Below are 20,966 nucleotides of genomic sequence, written 5' to 3'. Positions count from 1 at the left end.
TAGTACATATTTATGCTCCTAACTGTTGAAGAGTTCCTTTATGAGCCACAAGCATCCATTCAGGGTTTCATTCGCCAAAGTCCCGAGGAAACTGCTCCACGGACCCTAATAAACGTAACTGACCTATGTGTAAGCTCACATTAAGCTTATGCATGTTGATTGACAAGACGCCAATAAGACGATATCCATTGACCCAGTTTTGTGTTTATGTTAACCAGTAGTCAGTAGTAGTAAATTGTGAAATAATGGTAAATTTTTACTGAAAAGGAACGCAGCAATCAGAAACGTCAAAACCACGCGTATTTTTGTGTCAATGTCAGAATTATAACCTAAAAACGCACCTTGAATTTCAGTGGAGTTCAGTAGACCACAGCAAGATTTATTTTGTTAATTTTTTTAAAATAAAGTATATAAGTGTGGTATATTAAAATGGCGAAAGTGAAAAATAAGAGAAATTCTGGTCTCGCTGACAAAGTTCACAACAAAAGGAAGACAGAAATTAACAAGAAAAAGATGAATCCATTCGAAGTTCATATTAACAGAGAGAAATTGAAGGTTTTGGGCAAAAAGTCGAAGCATGACAGGGGATTGCCTGGTGTTTCTCGAGCTAAAGCTATACAGAAGGTAACTACTACTTAAAATTTACCTCCCTCTGTTTTAAATCGCATTAAATTTAACACGTATTTTTCCAGCGCGTAGTTCTGTAACTTATTCTATAATTACACTAACAATGTATGAAATAACTATCCTAAAAGTACCCTAAAGAACTACAAAGCGAAGAAAACTACACTGACTTACATTTAACATAAAACTTATTTGTGCTACAGAGAAAAGAGACGTTAGGAACAGAAATGAAGTTGATGCACAAAACAAACGCGTTTATTGACCGACGTATCGGAGAGAAGGACACTCAGTTGTCGGCTGAAGACCGCATGGTGGCCAGATTTGCGGCCGAGAGAGCTAAACAACACAACAAGAAGAATATCTACAATCTAGCTGACGATGAGGTTTTGACGCACAGGTTTGTATATATTATATGCTTTTTTATTAGAAAAGTTGTCATTTAAAAATGTAGGTGATTGTGACCAATATATGACACAGGTTCCAAAACTGTTTCTTCAAATTATTGTGTGGGCTGCATTCTTCATTCTTATTGATATAAAAAAAAAATCAAGGTTTATGATGTATGGATGGTTTATGAAGCTTATTAACCACATAATAGTCTTGAAACCCATCTATGAGTTTCCAGCTGTTTCTTATTGAACATACTACTTGCCAAAGTCTTAGCTGCATGGTATTTTGGGGTTATTCCCGCTCGGTAACACCCTTTCATCAACACTGTTGACGATCGCGAAAAAAAAGTTTCGTTCGTTCACAGTGTTGACAAACGCTACTCATTATTTTAGTGTAAAATGGTTATTATGCACATGATAAGGCCACTTTTATTTTCTAGTTAATTGTGTTTCAAAAGGTCTAACATAATCTATTAAAACATTTTAAAAATCCATGACAAGTCTTTTCATATTTTAAAAATAAAAACCAGCATTCGTCAACACTGTGAACAAACAAAACTTTTTTTTCCCGATCGTCAACAGTGTTGACGAAAGGGTGTTACCGAGCGGGAATAACCCGTATTTTGTGTTTAAACACAGGCTGGTTTGAGATCTATATATCTATAATTTTACATACTCATTTATATTTCAAAATGGAGAACACCAACTGAAATACATTATGTAAATTATTCCAGAGGCCAAACACTGGAGCAGATAGAAAAGTTTGATGATCCCAGATCTGATGATGAAGAAGATGAAGATGGCAGGAAGTTTGGTGGACTAGGAGGTGAGACTCTATTTGACATTTCCTCATCCCAAAAATAGATGGAGAAGAATGGGCAAGAAAATCATGTTTTCTCTATAAAATAACAACGTTCATTTCACTCCTCAGATGATTTCGTAGCAGAAGGCCACTTTGGTGGTGGAATGCTAACCAAAACAGACTCAAAGGACGGAGCGAAATCACACAAGGACTTAATAGAGCAGCTGATAGCCGAATCAAAGAAAAGAAAAGCAGAGAAACAGAAAGAAAAAGAACAAACGCTAGATTTGACAGAGAAATTGGATACAGAGTGGAAAGATCTCCAACCAGTTGTGTTTAAGAAAATGAGAACAGAAGAGAAAGAGTCAGCAATTGAGAAGTTATTGAGTCAAGCGGAGAAGAAGAGTATGGATTACGATAAAATGATGAGGGAATTGAAATTTGAGAAAAGAGGCACTGTAAGTAATACCGCCTGTAGTCAGATGAAAAGTAGCCTTTGTCTTCTCTATCATGTTTGAGAAGTCTAGACTGTCTGTGTACCAAATTTTAAAATCGGTTTTTGAAATCGGTGGGGTATTTTGGTGCAAAAGCCAACAGATATACAGAGTTACTTTGCATTTTTAATATTAGTATGAAATATTCAAAGCATTCAACATTTATTTAATCAACATGTGGTTATATTGTAGCCTTCAGATGGTTTGAAGAACGATGAAAAGCAAGCTAAAGAAGAGTTAGCGCGATTGGAACAACTGGAGAAGGAGAGGCAATTGAGAATGATGGGTGATTCAGAGAAGGTTGTGGTCAAAGCTCAGCAGACTGCTACTAAACATAGGTAAAGTAAAAGTAAATAAATTATATGGATCCTCGACAGCCAGGGGCTGGATCCCTACATAACACATAATGTAAATGTTATTTTTTTTTCTAATACAATTTATTGGTTATTAGTCAGACTACAAGTGAAAATTCCTTTGAATTTATTATTATCGGGACATTTTAGTCTGTCCTGCAAAACGTGTGCTGATTAAATGTGGAAAGTTTTCAAACTGTATGGTATTGCAATATATCTAATGGAGTGGTGGTTATTTCTTATATCTTATTGTAATTTAAAAATGTTGGAAACAAGATCTGCTGAGTGTACATACAACTATTGAAAACAATGTAAAAGGTCTTTTCAGAATCACAAAATTTATTAGTAACACTATGATTTTAATTAAGATTAATATTTTCAGATCTGCAGAAGACTTGGACGATAATTTCGAGCTGGACAATGAACATGACTTCATGTTGGCTTATGATAAAGATGGAAAGCCTTTAGTGCCTGAAAATGTGCTGAAAGATTTTTCAGGTTAGTGTTTCTTATGTAGTCAATCACGCTGAAATTATAAAGGCGAAACTTTGTTACTTCTTCACGTGCAAATAGCTGCACGGATTTAATTTTATTACGGATTACGGATTTGATTTTTAATGAAGCTAAATAATTAGGCTAGGTGCGGGAATACTTTCCCTCTGTTATCATATGATTTGTGAAACAGAAAAGAATAGCAGGACATCGAAATATCTTTTTGGATAATGTTATCCTGATTCATGGCTTTAAATATTCATGTTTATTTTGTTGTTCTTTGAGATAATGACTTTTTAATAATACAGGACAGTTGGAGTTAACAAAAACTCTTTTATGTATTAGTGATTTAATAATTTCAGTTCCAAACGCAAAGCCGAAATTTGACGATGGCATATCAGACACTTCTGATGAAGATGATGAAGGGAAAGACGCCAGTGATGATGATGATGATGATGACGACAATAATGATGAAAACGGGAATGATTCTGAAGCTGAATCTAATGACGGCAGTGACGATAGTGATGACGAAGAAAAAACAACAAATAAAAGAGTTAAATTAATATCTAATAACAAACATGGCGACTCTGATTCAGATGAAGAATCTAGTGATGATGAAAAACCAGAAATAAAAACTAAACCTAAAGATAAAGCCAAACCAGTAGAAAAGAATATTAAAAAGCAAGATAATAAAACTGTAAATAAAGATGATGATAAAACAATACTGTTTCAAAATTCAAAAGATGATGATGAATCTGGAGAAGATGAAGAAAGTAGTGAAGAAGAAAGTGGTAGTGAGGAAGATGGGGAAGGAAATGAAATAGACTTGAATGATTTGAAGGATTTAAAGGAATCTGATGTTGAGAGTGATGATGAAGTTTTGGAAGATGTGGAGAATATTGGGTCTTTCTTTGATTTTAAGGCTGGAGAAGCTGATAAATTAAAGGTATGTTTATTACCTTTACATGTATTCTGTATGGAATAACATAATTTATTTATTTTTTATAATTGGATCATTGGCCAGTGGATATACACTGAAAAGTTTTTACTATAGTTGTAAAGGGTGCCCAAAAATAGTTATATATTCTTTATATTATGAAAATATTCTGAGGTAGATGCTGTTTATAATGTAACCTTTTATTATTTTCAGGAACTCCTAACTGGTAAAACACCGGCCCAACAATCCAGTGCCTTACAAAGTCTTATAAAAAGTTACGATCCAAGTCTCGCAGAAAATAACAAAGATAAACTAAGCAAACTCTTTGCGTACATGCTACAGTACATAAACGATATATTCACTAATTTAAAAGAAGAAAGTGACGTTATCAAATCTTTTCTTATTTTTGACAGATTAGCCCCACATTTCTATGATTTAGCCCACACAAATAAAGTGTCAACAAAGAAATATATTGTAGAACTATTAAAAGAAAAATACGGTAATTTCAAAAAGAGACAAAAACGTGTCCCAGATATGGATACGTTGATATTTTTCAAATTAATATCTATATTGTATCCGACGTCGGATTTCCGACATCCAGTTACGACGCCATCTTTGATTTTCATGTCAGAAATCTTAACTTATTGTAGGTTTAACGACGCGTATTCTTTATCAAGAGGTTTATTTGTTACCACATTAATTTTAGAATATACAATGCTATCGAAAAGATTAGTGCCAGCAGCTATTAATTTTCTACGAGGCATTTTATATTTAAGCGCGAATACTTCCATTTTAAATCCAATACAAGTTGTCCCGCCTTTTAGATTACACAAAGATTCAAATCTTTTGAATTTAGAAGAGAACTGTTCTAAAAAAGATGTCGATAGCAAGATGGCGGCTCGCGATTTGACTCTAACAGAATTGAACGATGATTTCAAAATACGTATTCTATCATCAAGTATGGGGATTTTAAAAGAATTTTTCGACTATTTCAATGATATAGAGGCCCAAGTTTATTTATTTGAACCACATTTAAGGTTAATAGGTAGGATTGATTTGGATATGTACCCGATTAAAGTAGCGCATAGAGTAAATCAGATTGTTAAGTATATGAGGGCTGGATTAGAGGTGAAAACGTTTACGCCTCTGTGCAGAGAGAAAAAGAGGCCGAAGGCTTTGAGGCTGTATGAGCCAGATATACAAGAAGTGTGAGTATAAATAAGTTGTTTTTTTTTGTACGTTGCCAGTAAATGTGCGACGGAGCTGCCAGATACAAAAAAAAGTATATAAAATAAAAACTAGGTTTCGACACCAGTTTACCTATTGCTGTATTTTTACCAACTTACAAAAAGAGAGGTTCTCAATTCGATTGTTATTTTTGCCTTTGTTACTTGAATTTTAGCCAACGATTCTTATTTATCATTTCGAATATACTTCATGGCTAATATACCCCAGTATACAAAATGTACCTTACTCATTATTATTTTATTCACAGTTTCACCGGCAGCAAGAGTTCTAAACTATCTCGCGAACAGGCAGAATCCCAACGTCTTAAGACTAAGTACAAGAAGGAAATGAAGGGCGCACTCAGAGAGATCAGACGCGACAAGTCCTACATCGGTTCTGTTAAAATACGACAGAAGATTCATAGGTGAGTTTTAACGTTCATTTTTTGGTTGTCGTGGTCAAGTCACGGGTCGATTGATGGTTAAGCAACATTTAAAGCGGTGGTCTTTGAGGTATCGTGGCTCTAAAACACAGGGTCCAAGCTATTATCGATATTATTTTCATAAAAATAAAGTTTAAATTCAAATAACACGACAAAACTGCGGCTAGGAGCCAATCTTGACTCCAAACAAAAATTTTGGTACTTACACTTTTTATAACATAAGAGAGTCTGAATCGATTAGGCTGAAAATTGGGGAGAAGTTAGCTTAGAACCAAAAGACAGACATGGGACTTTTTATGCCCATCCGAGTAACGGAAGTAGTTACCTCAAGACTCCATGAAAGATCCACTCCCAAAAGAGTGTCCATGGAGTTTCTTTCCGGTTCTTCTCCATGAGACCAACTCTTTGGAACCGTGCACCACTTTGACTTTCGAAAGAGCTTTCATAGGCTTATTTGAAATAAAAAAATTGAGTTTGAACTTAGGCGAAACCGCAGTAAACTAAACTGTATCTAACAGTAGTATAGTAACTAGTCTATAACTACCATGCTAATGTTTTTTCATCTCCTTTCAGCGACAACATAAGAAGAGAGAAGGTGAAACAGATATACAAGGACGCGTCAATACAGCAAGGAGAGCTCAACAAAATAAAACGCGGGAAATGATAATATCTGTCTGTATATTTGTTAAATAAAATTAACTTGAACTATATACTATTTTTTTACTTCTATGTTAAAAGCATTAAGAGGTAATATCAGTTTGTACGTTCGTTTGTGTGGGGTTGTTTTCGAAACTGCTGGACGGCCACGAAAATTCTGTTATTTTCATTAGTTCGAATATTCTATTGCATTTCTTGTTCAAGTGCATGATAGTCAAGTGTAAGTTTCTTTGGTGTATGTATAAAGATTTTGTTATTATGTTTCTTCTAAACAATCATAATGTAAATATTGCATAGTCTTTTTAAAATATACTCTTCACTTTCACTTAAAAACTAATACTGTAAAAAGACCTGATTGTGCAAGTACCCATCATTATGTTATTAAATCAATCAAGGCCAAATAATCTTTGATACTGACAAACTTTAAAATAATAAGTTGTCATGAACAAGGTCTGGAGAGACAAATGTAATGTAAACGCCTTCGAAAAATTCTATCATACATGATTAATATCACTATATTAATATCCTTGAAAATATCCTATACGTTCTACTAGCTCAATGCAATCAGGCCTTCATAAATGCACTTAGAGGCAGCTTACACTATTAATTAAATTGCGCAACATTACGTTGCTTATTGACCATAATATAAGGAGTTAATATTGAAGATTGCGCAATGATTTTAAGCTCAATTTAATTGATCATCAGGAGCTCAATTCTGTTACTTTAATAATGTGTAAATTGGAAATCAATGGAATCTCAACAGAGTTTAATACTGTTAAAATTCCTTAACATTTTGCATTCTGCTACTAATAAGACCAGATTACGACTCAAGTATTTTCGTCACTCGGATTTCATACTTCAATCGTAATTGAATATCAATCGTATATCGCTTAAGTAAAATTAGCAGAATCGAGCCCCTGCTTGCTCTTAATCTAGTCGCCATTAACCTTCTTCTCATTAACAGGCTTGTTAAGTTGCCAAATAGAGTAATTAAGGCAGGTAGCGAATGATAGCCAGGCGAGGTAAGGTATCATTAGATAGCCTGACGTGGCTGATACGTTGAAGAAACTGATGGTGCAGGCGACCGCTGCCGCGTCCAGGACAAACATATGGAGAAGACCCTGGGAATGAGAAATTGGTTGTTAAGTATTTTGTGAGGTGGTTGAATTTGAATGAGTGTCAAGGCCCTTGAATATTGAAGAAGGAAGGTCGTAACTTTCCGTTTCTGAACTTAGCCATTTGACGCCTTACTCATGGGCGTTGTGTTTTCTTAATACATTTTATGTGTTATATGTATGAGCAAGGAGTGTGATGGCTAACTTTAGTAATGCAAAGTTAATTGGTGCGGAAGTCTGCCGTTCTCTGCTCCGCCCACAGCAGTTCATAACTCAAGTAAAAAGAGGACGTATTAAGTCGCCTGTGAATGATGTTTAAACTTCTGGATTGGGCTTACTTCACTGGTGGGGGTGAAACTCATGACCGCGCGGCCGCTACGCCATAGTAATTGGACTATTGTTAGTATAATAATGTTGAAATAGAGTATAATTACCAGTCCAATGCGGTGCATGCCGAAGAACACAGGCGTCCATGTCCAGTTGAGTATGAGTTGACCACCGTACAACGCTAGCGGCACTATGGCGTCATCTGCAAATGCATTAAAAGATAAATTAATTAGAAGTCACGAGACGTTATAAAACTTCAAGGCATACTATTTTTTTCTTATCGATTGTGTTTTGTTATTACGTGAAAATGTAGTATTATTTGCTTTAAACTTGATACTAAACTTTATTCAATCACCTACTACCTAACGCAAAGTAAATAACCACCTACTAATTACCGTCATGTCCTAGTTCGCAAATAAAATAATATAGCGATGTTTATCCGGTCATCGAACCCAAGAACATCATCAGTTGAGTACCTATATCGATCTGTCTAAGTATGTAAGAATCCATAAGTATGAAATAAATTGCTTATTTTATTTGAATTAGGTAGGTTAGTACCTGTAAAACCACCACACTCAGCATAAACAAGGTACGACGCGTATCCCATCCCGGAATACAGCACCGTCCACGCAGGTCCGAACACCCAAGCAGGTGGGGTCCAAGTAGGTTTCTTGATAGTCTGGTACCAAGCCCTACCGTCAGGCCTTTTTACTTGGCCTCTCATTGTGAACGCGCTCACCCATCCGCCCATGTTGGGCGCCAGAATAGCTCCTAGGATACCCCAGTTCACCATTTTGTCTGGAATGTTAGATGTCTTTGAGTATTTATTTAAATTTTTTAATAATTCATGGTTAATAAAGAATTACTAAGGTACCTAACTATGGCAGTAAATAGGTTATTCTTCCGTGTTATAGAGACATTGCCCAAATGGTATTGTGATTGTGAGGAACAATTTATACTTGGACTGATCGAGAGTAATGAATTCGATATTCGGAAGGGGTGGGTGTAGCTATTACTAGCTATACAGAGTGAGTCAAAGCAAAGCAAAGCATGAACAAGTACCTATTCATTTACAGCGTTAAGAGACTTTGTGTGGTCGGTATTCCGTTATGTTTATTAATTGAGTTTACGGTTATTTATTCTCATGGCATATTACCAATTCCCGTGGGTCTGCTTCCACTTAGCTTGGAAGAACTGGGAGGTGGAACGTGATGAAAATAATATTTGCGTTCCGTTTATGGCGAGTTCATGGTGTCTTACAACTTTCACATTTTGTTAGAAAATATGTACAAAAGCATAAATTAGATAAATAAACTAAGATTGTTAGTGAACTTTTAAATAACAGCTGAATTTGCGATGGCAAAAAAACAACAAATAACAGATACTTTCATCAATCTAGGTGACCGCAATTCATCTTAAAACGGAACGATGCAGTCATCTGACAATAAGTGACATAACGTCACTCAATTATTATCCTACAAAAATAAAAATACCAAAAAGGCCATGAATTTCTAACAAGATTGCATCCTTTACAAATTGCTAGTGTAGTATTTGTTCCGGGAAGCTGATTTCACAATAGAAATTTTATATTCATCTCAGTTCACATTTACAACGTTTTGTACAACTATCGACAAGATTTCTTAAGCTTAAATTAATATTAGGTGAGTATTTTTTATCAATACAAAATTTTCTTACCTTTCTAGAAGTCGACCGGTTTTTGTAATGTAAATAAATTGCGTAATGTATGCCGTGTCTCACTCACGAATAACTTAACTGTGTACTAAAATTTTGCCTCAATCATCGTTGATAATAGCATATATTACGTCACACATAATTAAGAGTCGAAGTGTTACTGGTGGTAAGTATTTTTATTCGTATATGTAATCTAATCGTGGACTTTAATCGATACTTGGGGACCGGCCGTAAATTACTATCATTTATTTGAACACATTCCGGCCGGCTTACCACATAAGTGCCGTAATATTTATCTTAAGTGTGTGTCGAAATATTTTGGAACCATGAGCCTGTTGGAAAACGAACATTTTGAAAGGTATGATAAGTTTAGCAATGGTATTTTGATAAGGAATTGCAAAAGATTCGTAAAATTGTGTGCAGTCTGTAGTGGCCACTTGAATGTATTATGTAAATGAAGGTATTGAAGTTACAGAAAATTCTGGAGCTATAGCTGGAAAATCTAAATTAATCTTATTTGTAAATGAAAGGAAATGTCTGATATGTGTTTATAATGGTTCTAAGAATTTTCCACATTTAGTAAATGTACTATTTCTTGTCTTACTGTTCTGACAGAACCACTTCAAACACATGGATAAAACCTATTCCAATTTATTCCTAAAGTACCTATAGTTGATGATTATTCCGAACATAGTTCAGATATGTTCAATAATTTTTCTGTGAAAATATGACAAGCAAAAAAATAGACAATTTGTAGCAAAAGATTTCTTTATTTTAAAATATGAATAGAATAATCTAGAAGTTACTATTTGGTAATATTAGGTATTAAATAAAACAAAGTCTTTGTTTACGACAAAACCAAACCACTTCTTATCTCTTAATCACTACAAAAGAAACTGATTGAATTGTTAATCCATGCAGACATATCACAGGTTCTTCTGAAACAAAATTTAAAAAACATATAAGTCATAAAAAATCACATAACAGAAAATTTAATAAACAGACAATTCATCATAATCATCATCACCCTTTTTATCGTCCCACTGCTGGGCACAGGCCTCCTCTCACACAGAGAAGGATTGAGGGTTAATCACCACGCTTGCTCCATGTGGGTTGGTCATTTCAGACTATATAATCCAGGTTCACTCTAGTTTGCCTTCACCTTAATCAGCTGTTGTTGTCTAAGGTATAACACAACAAGAATAGACAATAATCAAGGTAAAATATTTATCAATTCATTATTCCGATATGCAATTCCAGATTCCACACTTTCATGATGGCGAACTGGTCAGCAATGGGTTCCATAATCCTGCCCAACGTTGGTGGATGGGCTAACGGTTTATACTTTGCCGGTCAAATCCGCAAGGGTGAAGACAAAGCTTGGTACGATGAGCTGAAGAAACCATCGTGGAACCCCCCCAAGTGGGTGTTTGGACCTGCATGGACGGTTTTGTACAGCAGCATGGGTTACGCTTCGTATTTAGTTTATGAAGAAGTTGGAGGATTCCAAGGTGAGTTATATTTGACGCAGTGGACGCTATTATTATATTTGTTATTTTTGGGTCTTACCTATTAGTTAACTATAGAAGACAAAACCTATAGTAGAGCTGGGCTGTATTTTATCCCCTATTCTGTTGATTGGATAAGGCAATAACTTTATACTGTACCCATTTACTTTTGTAATAATATTTGCTCATAAGTACTACTTCTTACTACTTTGATTTGATTGTCCTCCTCTGCAAGACATAACAAGAAATATTTGACTGAAAGTAATGTTGTAGTTAGATTTATATTTATCTCTGATATTAATAGTAATTCTGAAGTTTACTACAAAGTAATAAAATCAATAAATAAGGAAAAGATGCAAAGATTATCATTTATGTATGTGTAAACATATAAACAAGCAATCTACCTTAACGGAACCAGCCTTACATAATCAAGATAATACAATTTCTGCATATCTCACCTGTTATTGTGATGTGATAAGATTATCTTTGTAAAGTGAGTAAGATATTGCTTGTAAGAACTGAAAGGCTGAACTCTCTATGTATAGACTTGTATGAACTATGTGCATCAAACATAGTCCCCACAGAAATACAAAATTAGATGAAAAAATATTACCTTTATTTAATTAATTTTTCCTGATTTAAACTTGAAAACATGCAAAGAAGCAATAAAAGTCAAAGTTATACAAAATTTAACCGACTTCCCAGAAGGAAGGGGGTTCTCAATTCTCTTTAATCTATCTATACATATAATAAATCTGTAGAAAAGTAATTTTTGTACATTGAAGAAATTGACAAAAAAAATAGCCAGCGTGTTAAAGGATAACTAACAGAACCCATTTCCATCATTTTTGTCATTTTTGTCTGTTTGTCTGTTTGTCTGTTTATCTGTTTATCTGTTTGTTCGTTCGGGATTCACGTAAAATCTACGGAATCAATGCAAACAATGCTTATATACAAACATTCTACGTAACTTGGGGTATTACTTAGATTTTGTTTCATCGAAATCGATTCACTCTATCAAAAGATATGATTAATTTTGTGAATTCAAGATGTAAAATATTACGACACGCAATCTGTTTGTCAAAACTGTACATTTGAATGTTGTACGGTTGTACTTATATTAGTTGATCGGCCTATTATTAACCTTTACACAGAAAATCACACCTTCATAACTTCGGAAGAAAAAAAAAAAAATGAAAATTTTGTTTAGCCAAGGTTAAAGTAGCTCCATCTGTGGTAATCTGTGTTAAATAAAATACATAAAATTTGTCAAAGGAGCGAGGTGGTAAATGACAAAAAATTACCATACATTCTTAATAGAGGATTATTATTTCAACAGATGGAGTTATGTATTTTCCGTAATTCACCATATTTTAACACGTAGTGTAATTTTTTCGATAGACATTTCAATAGTGTTTGTCAGTTTGCCGTGCCACATCAAAATCCAATTATAATTATTACCTTGATGAAAGGAAAATTAATAGTTCTCAGCCAAATTTAAAACGGTGCTATCTAAATTATGTTTTGAACATTATGTCAAAAATGATGACTTTAGTATAACAATTAATTATAATTTAAAGTTACAGATGGAGTTCATATCAGGATTTTTTCATAAACATAGTTTAGCTTATCTTCCACTAATGTGGTGGCCTTAAAACAAATTACTTTGAGTGAGTAGTATTAAGTAGACCTTAATTATTTTTTCTGATGCAAAATATGTAAACTTAATCCTAGAAGAAAGGAGGATCTGTCCCTCGCAAGCGCTGCTAAGCGTGAGGTAGGTGGGTAATGTAGGATTCTGTAGCTTTAAGAACAAGCCCAGATACAAAGTGCAGATAAGAAATGGGAGCTTTCTCGATTTAATACCATACACACGTAAAATGCTTTATGCGTCTGAAAACGTACAAATTGCGCGTCGCATACCAGAGACATGCTTACTTTCAACTTCTGATCGCAAATACACTGGTCACGATTACGAACAGTCTCAGTAAGACCCGAGCCAAGTCTAAAAAAACACCTTTTATATAAAACTACGTTTGATGTCATTCAATCACAAAGACAGAATTTTTTGCTGTTGCAAATCCTATCCACCTGTATCCTATCCTAATCCAGCATGCATTGCAGGTGTGCATTGCACAAAAACCAATGGTATCCTATTCGAGAAGTCAAAAGAGTCGACCTGCCAACGTCAGCTTCTGCGCTAAGCAAGTGTTCTTAATAGTACCATCAGAATTACATTCATCGTTGAATGAGGTGAATAAATTTTCAGAAACCACAATAACAGTAGGAGCCAAAGCATATGATCGCTTCATAGAGCTCTGATTGGCCCCAGGTGACCAAGTCAGGTCTGATTTGTTCGTTCATCAGATCTTTGAAAGTGTTTCGGTGGATACTTACTGTCGTCCTGTGTGACACAAAATATGGTATATAAACGTCCTCCGCAAGAGCGAAATTTTCCCGGTGTGCGGTAGTGACGCACAGTATACAACACTTATGTTTCTTTCGATTTGTTGGCTCCACCAAGAAATGACAAATTGCAAGCGTACATTTTGAAAATCTTGGCAAAACTGCAGGTTTCAAGTACGAACACATGAAGTGGACTCTCACAGATACGTACATTTAGCCTATTCGTGAACTCATGCAAACATTTCGGTGGAGTCCCGGCTTAGGCCTCCCCCACATTAGGCTTGCGCGATCCTCGGGCGTGTGAGTAGCGCGGGCGCCGTGCGTGCGTCGCGAGCGCGTTGCGTGAGCGTCGCGTTTTGCTGCCCTGCGGCATTTACCTACAGCGCGCTCGCGGCGCGCACGCGCCGCTCTCCTTGACGTTTAACTGCTAAGGCGTTTAGCGGGCGGCGGGGATAGCGGGCGAATAGGGGTAAGAACGCAACTCGAGCGCCGCGAGCGCGTCGCTTGCACTCTTCACACATGCCGCAGGGCAACAAAACGCGACGTTCATGCAGCGTGCTCGCGACGCCCGCGCTACTCACACGCCCGAGGATCGCGCACGCCTAAGGTGGGGTCAGCCTTACCATAGTGAGTAAGTGCACAGTAAATCCCCGTCATACAACTGTTTCTCCCCAGTAGTGAAACTATCCTACCCTATGCGCCTGCTGATGATGATGACTCATTTTATCATCCATCCAGCTATTCCCCAACTATGTTGGTGTTGCCTTCCAGTCACCGAATCTATTTGAGTACCAATATCTTGCTTGGAGCGACTACCTATCTTCAATCCAGTCTCACTACACAAGACGATATCCATGGTGAAACTGACAGTTTTTCTGGCTTCTGATTAGTCGCAGCAGCTGCACAAAATGTACAAATGACAGCTTTGTCAGACTCAAAGCATATAGACATAGATTATAACTGTTTCCTGTGAAAATTACTTACGCACCATACGTAATAATTTTCCAAATTGGCTGACTAGATCCAGAGATATTCACAACGTCACAAACTTTACTTCTTTTGTTTAGATTAATGGTCACATCCACAACACAACCTTGATCAATGAATCTATGCGACTGCTAAGTGCTAATCCTAATTATACTGTCACGTGAAAGAATGCACCTACGGGATAAGTAGTATTTTGACTATTCTATATTGCCTACGCAGACGAAGTTGCGGGCAACAGCTAGTACTTAATAATTCAATAAATAGGAAACGTTGTTTTGTTTCTGTGTTTGCTGGCTCGAAAACTATTGATCCAACTTGAGAAAAAAGTCCACTCTAGGAAAGCTACACTATCCCAGAGTACCAAAGGCTATATTTTATCCGAGCACGGGACCTGAGTGAAATAGCGGGGAAACAGCTAGTTATAAATATGACGCCATCAAGTTTACGGAAAATCTTTCGTGCCCACAGTTTGAGTGAATTGGTAGATGTTAATTAGTCTTCAATAGTTCAGTGGCTCTTTGTACAGCCTTTATAAAATGTTAATCATGCGATAAATAAAGTTTTCCTCATTATTACATCAGAACTTCATTACGTTTTTTCAAATCACATCTTTAAGATTACATCATTTGCTTAAATGTGTCAAGTCAGTTCTTAGTTACTTCGTCATGATGACTAAAAGAATACACAGAAAATCGAACCATATTTTTTTATTTTTGGTAAAGATAACAATTTTACCTAAACTTACCAATTAAAGCAGATTTTATTAACTTACCTATATAATCACAGTATTTTTGGGATACCTATGCTACCTCAAAAATATATGGTTCCACGTGTCTTATCCAGAAACTCATAAGATCCCAATACAGTATTTCTAACTAAAGTCCAATATTAAGATCTTTCTTAATCGTAATAGGCTTGCAAAGGAATTCCTAGTTCACGCTGAAATCGCTTTTTGGGTTTTGGAAACGTCTACAAATCAGCAGTCTTTCCAATTCCACGTCAGAGGCCGACAGGCAGTTTTGAGATGCTCTTGCAATGCTTATTAGGTCATTACCTAACCCTGCAGGTCACTTGAAAAAGTTCCTTAATACATAAAACCTTTTTTGTTCCTTTCAGATGAAGCAGTTTTGCCCCTGACTCTGTACGGAGGTCAGTTGCTGCTCAACTGGGCGTGGACACCCATCTTCTTTGGCTTGAAGGACTTCAAATTGGTTTGTATATTCATGTTATCATCATCACCATCTCAGCCATAGGACGTCCACTGCTGAACATAGGTCTCCCCCTTAGATCTCCATAGATACCTGTTGGAGGCGACCTGCATCCAGCGTCATATATATTCATGTTATACTCAAAACTATTTTTTACTTGTAGAAAATAGTTAAATAGGTATATTGAGGTTACAGCTTAGCTTTTCCTCAAAGTCGTAGTTTTAGTTAAAGGTATTAATAGAACAGTACAATTGTCTGAGTTTCCAAGAATTGTTTGTTAACAATGGCCCAATTATGCAGTTTTTGCTAAAAAATCACATAGGCCTTTAACAAACTTCCCAGCGTAGGTAATGGGTGGAAAGAAGAAGCGGTGACGCATATGTCACCGGAAAATAACGAGACTCTTAAGTTGATCAATTTTCTGGGTAGTTGATCAACTCTCAGATAATAATAAACGTTAGTTGAAATATACTATTTAACGTAGGTATGCATATTAGTAAGTGGACAAAAAGAAGTTTCTTTCTAATAATCTTTAATATTATTTCCAGGCCTTCATCGAGATCTCAGTACTCTCCGGAGCGGCCCTCGCGACCACACTTTCCTTCTTCCCCGTGAACCGCACGGCCGGGCTTCTCATGCTGCCGTACCTCGCGTGGCTGGGGTACGCCAGCTCGCTGTCTTACTACATCTGGAAGAACAACCCCAAGGTTGAGGTCCGGGAAATCAAGGATGAGAAGAGTCAGTGAAGGTTTGTAGCTTTGTTAAAATAATAAATTTTAAAATGTGAAATTATTTATTATATAGAAAGGATATACAGATATCAGATATGTAGGATGACTGGTAATTATTGACCAACACTAACACATACTCATGATTACTAACAACTTTTTTTGTCAATTAATAATAATTACCAGTCATCCTACATAAGTTAAAATATAAAAAAGTGCAGTTATCTATTCCAAAATTATCTTCCTGTGGAGGAAAATGGCCAAGACTCCATCTTTACCTACTATTTATAAAAAATATCATCATCTGGTTTCCCAAGCTAAGTTGGCATTGGATTCCAGTCTCACCAGTTGCAGCGAGTACAAGTGTTTTGCATGGAGCGACTGTCTATCTGACCTCCTCAACTCAATTACACTGGCAACTTGATACGACTTTGTGAAACTGGTCCTCTTAACTTGTAATTGTTTTTACTATTAAATAAGTGAAAGCAGTTACTAAGAAAAGATTTGGATAAATCCGGTTGCATTGCAGGCAAAATTGCTGCAAACAGTCAGTTTTCAATAAGGAAACTGTGTTAATTAATGTTGACTTCTGTTAATCTCATCTTTACATATTATAAAATAACTTGTAATCTTTCTTTTACAGATAACAATCACCAATAAAAAGCGCTTATAACTTAACTATTTTCTTAAGTCAACGATCAAGAACGTGTTCTTAGTTTTAGACGCATATTTCACGCGACAAGTGCAATTTCTATCAATTTATTTTAAGTAATAATAATAATAACTAGGTGATAGCTTGCTATTGGTAAGGTTTTGGACTGTTAAGACAGTAAATTGGGTCAAAATAACATAAAGAGCATATGAAGCCCCTGAATTGTGGCCTAACCATATAGGACCGTTTAAACTGACGGGTTGTAATGCGGCCTAGGTGGTTATAATGCGGCCTAGGTGGTTATAATGCGGCTTAGGTGGTTATAATGCAGCCTAGCTGGTTACAATAAGGCCTGGCTGGGTCTAGTCAACATTTATAACGGCCCATTCAAACATTTTCCAACACTCGTAATCAAATTGCATTTATATCGCACAAATTAACTAACAACTGTTATTTATTTGGCCCTAATTCACTGTCTTATAGCTAAAATGAAATGTTGTTCATCACAATAAATACAGCACAACTTTGTGAACAAAATCGTTGTCTAAATATCGTCAGTATTTAAGCCGCATTTAATGTCAATATTCAACAATGTCTTAGAAATGGTATGTATTGCTTCTAACCCTTTGATGTTGTGAAAACTTATATATTTTATGTAAAACACCATGGGCCATATGTCCCGGCTGTCATTGAACATCTTTGGCAGTCGTTACGGGTAGTCAGAAGCCAGTAAGTCTGACACCAGTCTAACCAAGGGGTATTGGGTTGCCCGGGTAACTTGGTTGAGGAGGTCAGACAGGCAGTCGCTTCTTGTAAAGCACTGGTACCCAGCTGTATCCGGTTAGACTGGAAGCCGACCCCGACATAGTTGGGAAAAAGGCTCGGAGGACCATGAGCCATATGCCACGATGCTAAAGACACAAAGCTTCCTTATGTCGACAGACTAAAAGTACAGTACAGTACCTCGACCTACCTCAAGCTGTCAAATTTCTTCAATAGATATTCAACCTTATCACAATAGTGGAAGGTTATATTTCGATTGGTAAAATTTGACAGTTTGGGGTAGGTTTCTACATTTGATGTTTCACATTTATCAGGCGTCGTATTACACCTAAGGATGTATAATATCAAATATTGTAGATCAGTATTGTTCAATAACCAGAAGTACATTTATTTAAAGCATTTTAAGGTCTAATAGAAATACTATTTATTTTGTGGGTCACCTACGAAAAGCATTTTTTTTTTATTTTTTCCAGTGAAAAATCAATTAATTATTACGTTTTTTGGTCATTGGTCATAAATAAAGCAATTTAATGTTCGTGATTATAAGAATACCCGCAAAATAAATAGTATTTCCATTAATGTACCGTTTAATATTTTTTTCAATAACAAAGTTGTTTTTATTTATCCCTAATATGTATAGATTTAAGTAAAAAGTGTCCTTCGAAGCACAATTATATATTTATATACTTTTTATGTAAGCATTCCTGCCTTGCATTTAATTTCATATTTTTTTAAACCAAATTTAAACTAGTAGATAATCGACAAGATACTTGTAAACTGTTAATTTTTGAGTATTTATTGTTTAGAGTTATTTGAGTATCAATAAATTACTGAAATAACAGTGGTTTGTTTTTAATTTATTACTCAAGAAAACCTAAAAGTTAGTTCTCACTAGGTGGGTAAAAATAGGTCTTTAATGACATACTTTTTCGTTGAGTATCGCTCGAGTCCCGGGAGAGTTTTTTCCCGATCCCGGACAAAATAAAGCCTATGTTAGTTGAAGATATTCTAGCTACGCAACAGTGACAGTATTTTTCAAACGGTAATTTCAGAGCCAAGGAAAAAAGTATAGATTATCAAAAAGTTAAACAGTCACACACATATACCTAAGCACTCTACTATTTGAAAACACGTTTTTTACGTAACTGGTGAGCCATTACTTTCCAAGATTCATCTACGGCTAACCGTTTTCATAGAAAAAAAAACATAAAACCCCTCAAACTATTATCGGCCATTTAAAACTAATGGCACTATAAATACGGCTTATCTCTTCGAATCTGGTCTTACAGTCGTTGAAATATGGTCTCTTTTTGCACAAAAACTTTTCAGAAGGATTAGCCGGTCAGATTTGTCGATAGATTCGAAACTTTGATTTATTTTGCTCTTACCTACTACTGGGTCGGTATTTTAGTTTAGGTATTTGAGTCTGGGTGGGGGATTCAGGGGCGGATACAGACCTTAAAAATGGTTGTGGACACATCTATTTGGTATGGCATTCACATACATTCTCATTCATTAAATTATGTACCTCCGTACCTTATCTTATGTACTAACTTCCGCATTTAGGTAATGCCTCTATGTAGGCACTCCCTTATTTATTACTCCTATATAATTCTTATGTATTATCTGAACAGGCTTTGGGATACTTCCTTTCCATAGCTGGGCACCGTTACTAAAATTGTTAACTTCGTTAATCGTTAATCCGCTACAAAAAAAGTTAGCTTCGTTAAACGTTAAAGCGTTACATTTCGGAAGAATTAACGCAAGTTAAAGTTAATCGTTAATCCGTTAACTACGTGTAAAATTGCATTTTTATATCGTTACGTTAGTGAACTTATAAAACCTGTTGGTTGGTTTAGGTTCTGGAAGTTATCAGGATAGGAACAAAACAAAATACTTGTATAATAATTCAAATAAATGTGTAATTTAATCGTTGGACATAAGGTGCATATTCCCCTTCATAAACATTAGCAAGTTGAAGTTCTCGTCTGAAAGCGAGGCTCATTTTGGTGTTAAAAAACCCGTGGAAAACAGACGTTCTACTGCAGTGCTTGAGGGTATAGCAGTATTGTATTTAATAAATAGATTTATAAATATCTGTTCTCCAAGGAATTCGGTGCTCCAATACTCTTGACATTGAAAGAGCAATTGAGCTGAATCGTGGGTCAAAGGTGTTCGTACAATCTTTTGGAAGAAGGCACCATACACCACATCCACACAGTGCGGCAGATTATACAAAAGACCGAGGAGTATAATCAGCCCCTGTGTCTAGCATTTGTGGACTATGAGAAGGCCTTTTGACTCGGTTGAAATCTGGTGTTTCACTCGCTGCCACGCGCCGCGCTCGCAGCGCACGGCACTTGTCTGAACCTGATTTTCGCGCCTCGTCCCGCGAAGCCGTGCGGTAAATAGTAGGCATTGGATTAACGATTAACGGACTTCTGCATAATTAACGGAAGTTAACATGTCCGTTAACATTTTTTAAAGTTAACTTAAAAGTTAATCCGCTAATCAAAATGTTAACTTCGTTAATTAACGATTAACGGATTAACGAGTTAATGCCCAGCTATGTTCCTTTCCCATCCTTTTCCCTCCCTATTCTACATAATCATAATGCTACTGCTCCACCTGCGTCTTAACGCGTTAAATTTTGGCATTACGCAGATGTGGCCAACGTTTTAATGTCAATTTATACTAATGGCAATATTAATAGCATTAAACGTTAAGCGATAACTCGGGTGTCGGTTTTTTGGACACATCAAAGGGTTTTTGTGCGTAGCTTAGAGCGCTAAGTGATGTTGGCTACATTAATGCCATCTCATTGCACGCATGCAAGGACGAGTGTAGATACTTTGTTAAAGTTGTAACTGCATTTTACGAGCACGATAATGGAATGGTCAAATGAGAAAGCTTTAGTTTTTAGAATTATTTTGTGTGTCTGAGTTTAACCTCTTTAATGTGTGTTAACGCGTTACTTCATGAGGGATTAACTCTTTGCGCAAGTGTAGCCAACACGCATTTTTAATGCAATAAGTAACGCGTAGTTGGCCATTGACATTAACGTTAACGCTAACGCAGGTGGAGCAGGAGCATAAAGCACCGAACGCAACCATAACTGCGCAACGAACGCCATCTATGGAACT

The 20,966-nt window shown here is 36.0% G+C and overlaps 3 protein-coding genes across 7 annotated transcripts; 2 read left to right on the top strand and 1 right to left on the bottom strand.

The window, feature by feature from the left end:
* The first annotated feature begins 338 nt into the window (after positions 1-338).
* LOC110376023 (nucleolar protein 14 homolog) lies at positions 339-6,470 on the top strand. Its single transcript, XM_064039985.1, has 10 exons — positions 339-624; positions 828-1,021; positions 1,748-1,839; positions 1,945-2,273; positions 2,502-2,647; positions 3,045-3,160; positions 3,517-4,100; positions 4,305-5,299; positions 5,587-5,742; positions 6,334-6,470. The coding sequence occupies exons 1-10, from the start codon at positions 430-432 to the stop codon at positions 6,422-6,424; spliced, it is 2,898 nt and encodes a 965-aa protein (XP_063896055.1). The 5' UTR covers positions 339-429; the 3' UTR covers positions 6,425-6,470.
* On the bottom strand, positions 6,422-9,698 carry LOC110376025 (translocator protein). 3 transcript variants are annotated; one of them, XM_021334345.3, is made up of 4 exons: positions 9,555-9,698; positions 8,418-8,657; positions 7,967-8,061; positions 6,422-7,538 (listed from the first exon to the last, which is right to left on the bottom strand). In XM_021334345.3, the coding sequence occupies exons 2-4, from the start codon at positions 8,650-8,652 to the stop codon at positions 7,350-7,352; spliced, it is 519 nt and encodes a 172-aa protein (XP_021190020.1). In that variant the 5' UTR covers positions 8,653-8,657; positions 9,555-9,698; the 3' UTR covers positions 6,422-7,349. The 3 variants fall into 3 exon arrangements, with proteins under 3 accessions (XP_021190020.1, XP_021190022.1, XP_063896060.1); XM_021334347.3 differs by lacking the exon at positions 9,555-9,698 and adding an exon at positions 9,016-9,165; XM_064039990.1 differs by lacking the exon at positions 9,555-9,698 and adding an exon at positions 8,922-9,062.
* Positions 9,360-18,664, top strand: LOC110376024 (translocator protein). 3 transcript variants are annotated; one of them, XM_064039988.1, is made up of 5 exons: positions 9,360-9,520; positions 10,812-11,062; positions 15,569-15,663; positions 16,209-16,408; positions 17,032-18,664. In XM_064039988.1, exons 2-4 carry the CDS (start codon positions 10,825-10,827, stop codon positions 16,404-16,406), a joined length of 531 nt encoding a protein of 176 aa, XP_063896058.1. In that variant the 5' UTR covers positions 9,360-9,520; positions 10,812-10,824; the 3' UTR covers positions 16,407-16,408; positions 17,032-18,664. The 3 variants fall into 3 exon arrangements, with proteins under 3 accessions (XP_063896058.1, XP_063896059.1, XP_063896057.1); XM_064039989.1 differs by lacking the exon at positions 9,360-9,520 and adding an exon at positions 9,573-9,717; XM_064039987.1 differs by lacking the exon at positions 9,360-9,520 and adding an exon at positions 9,749-9,909.
* The last annotated feature ends 2,302 nt before the right edge of the window (positions 18,665-20,966 follow it).

This window comes from Helicoverpa armigera, chromosome 21, assembly GCF_030705265.1.
Source record: "Helicoverpa armigera isolate CAAS_96S chromosome 21, ASM3070526v1, whole genome shotgun sequence".
Lineage (NCBI taxonomy): Eukaryota > Metazoa > Arthropoda > Insecta > Lepidoptera > Noctuidae > Helicoverpa > Helicoverpa armigera.
The sequence above is the reverse complement of the archived record's forward strand: the minus strand, read 5'-3'. Positions and strand labels throughout refer to the sequence as shown.

Coding starts and splice junctions, on each gene's coding strand:
- LOC110376025 (XM_021334345.3), bottom strand. CDS start 8,652: ATGGTGAACTGGGGTATCCTAGGAGCTATTCTGGCGCCCAACATGGGC. Junction 8,062..8,417: donor TGAGTGTGGTGGTTTTACAG/GTACTAACCTAC, acceptor ATGCATTTGCAG/ATGACGCCATAGTGCCGCTA. Junction 7,539..7,966: donor GCATGCACCGCATTGGACTG/GTAATTATACTC, acceptor TCTCATTCCCAG/GGTCTTCTCCATATGTTTGT.
- LOC110376024 (XM_064039987.1), top strand. CDS start 9,878: ATGAGCCTGTTGGAAAACGAACATTTTGAAAG. Junction 9,910..10,811: donor GAAAACGAACATTTTGAAAG/GTATGATAAGTT, acceptor ATGCAATTCCAG/ATTCCACACTTTCATGATGG. Junction 15,664..16,208: donor GCTTGAAGGACTTCAAATTG/GTTTGTATATTC, acceptor TATTATTTCCAG/GCCTTCATCGAGATCTCAGT.
- LOC110376023 (XM_064039985.1), top strand. CDS start 430: ATGGCGAAAGTGAAAAATAAGAGAAATTCTGGTCTCGCTGACAAAGTT. Junction 1,022..1,747: donor GATGAGGTTTTGACGCACAG/GTTTGTATATAT, acceptor AAATTATTCCAG/AGGCCAAACACTGGAGCAGA. Junction 5,743..6,333: donor ATACGACAGAAGATTCATAG/GTGAGTTTTAAC, acceptor ATCTCCTTTCAG/CGACAACATAAGAAGAGAGA.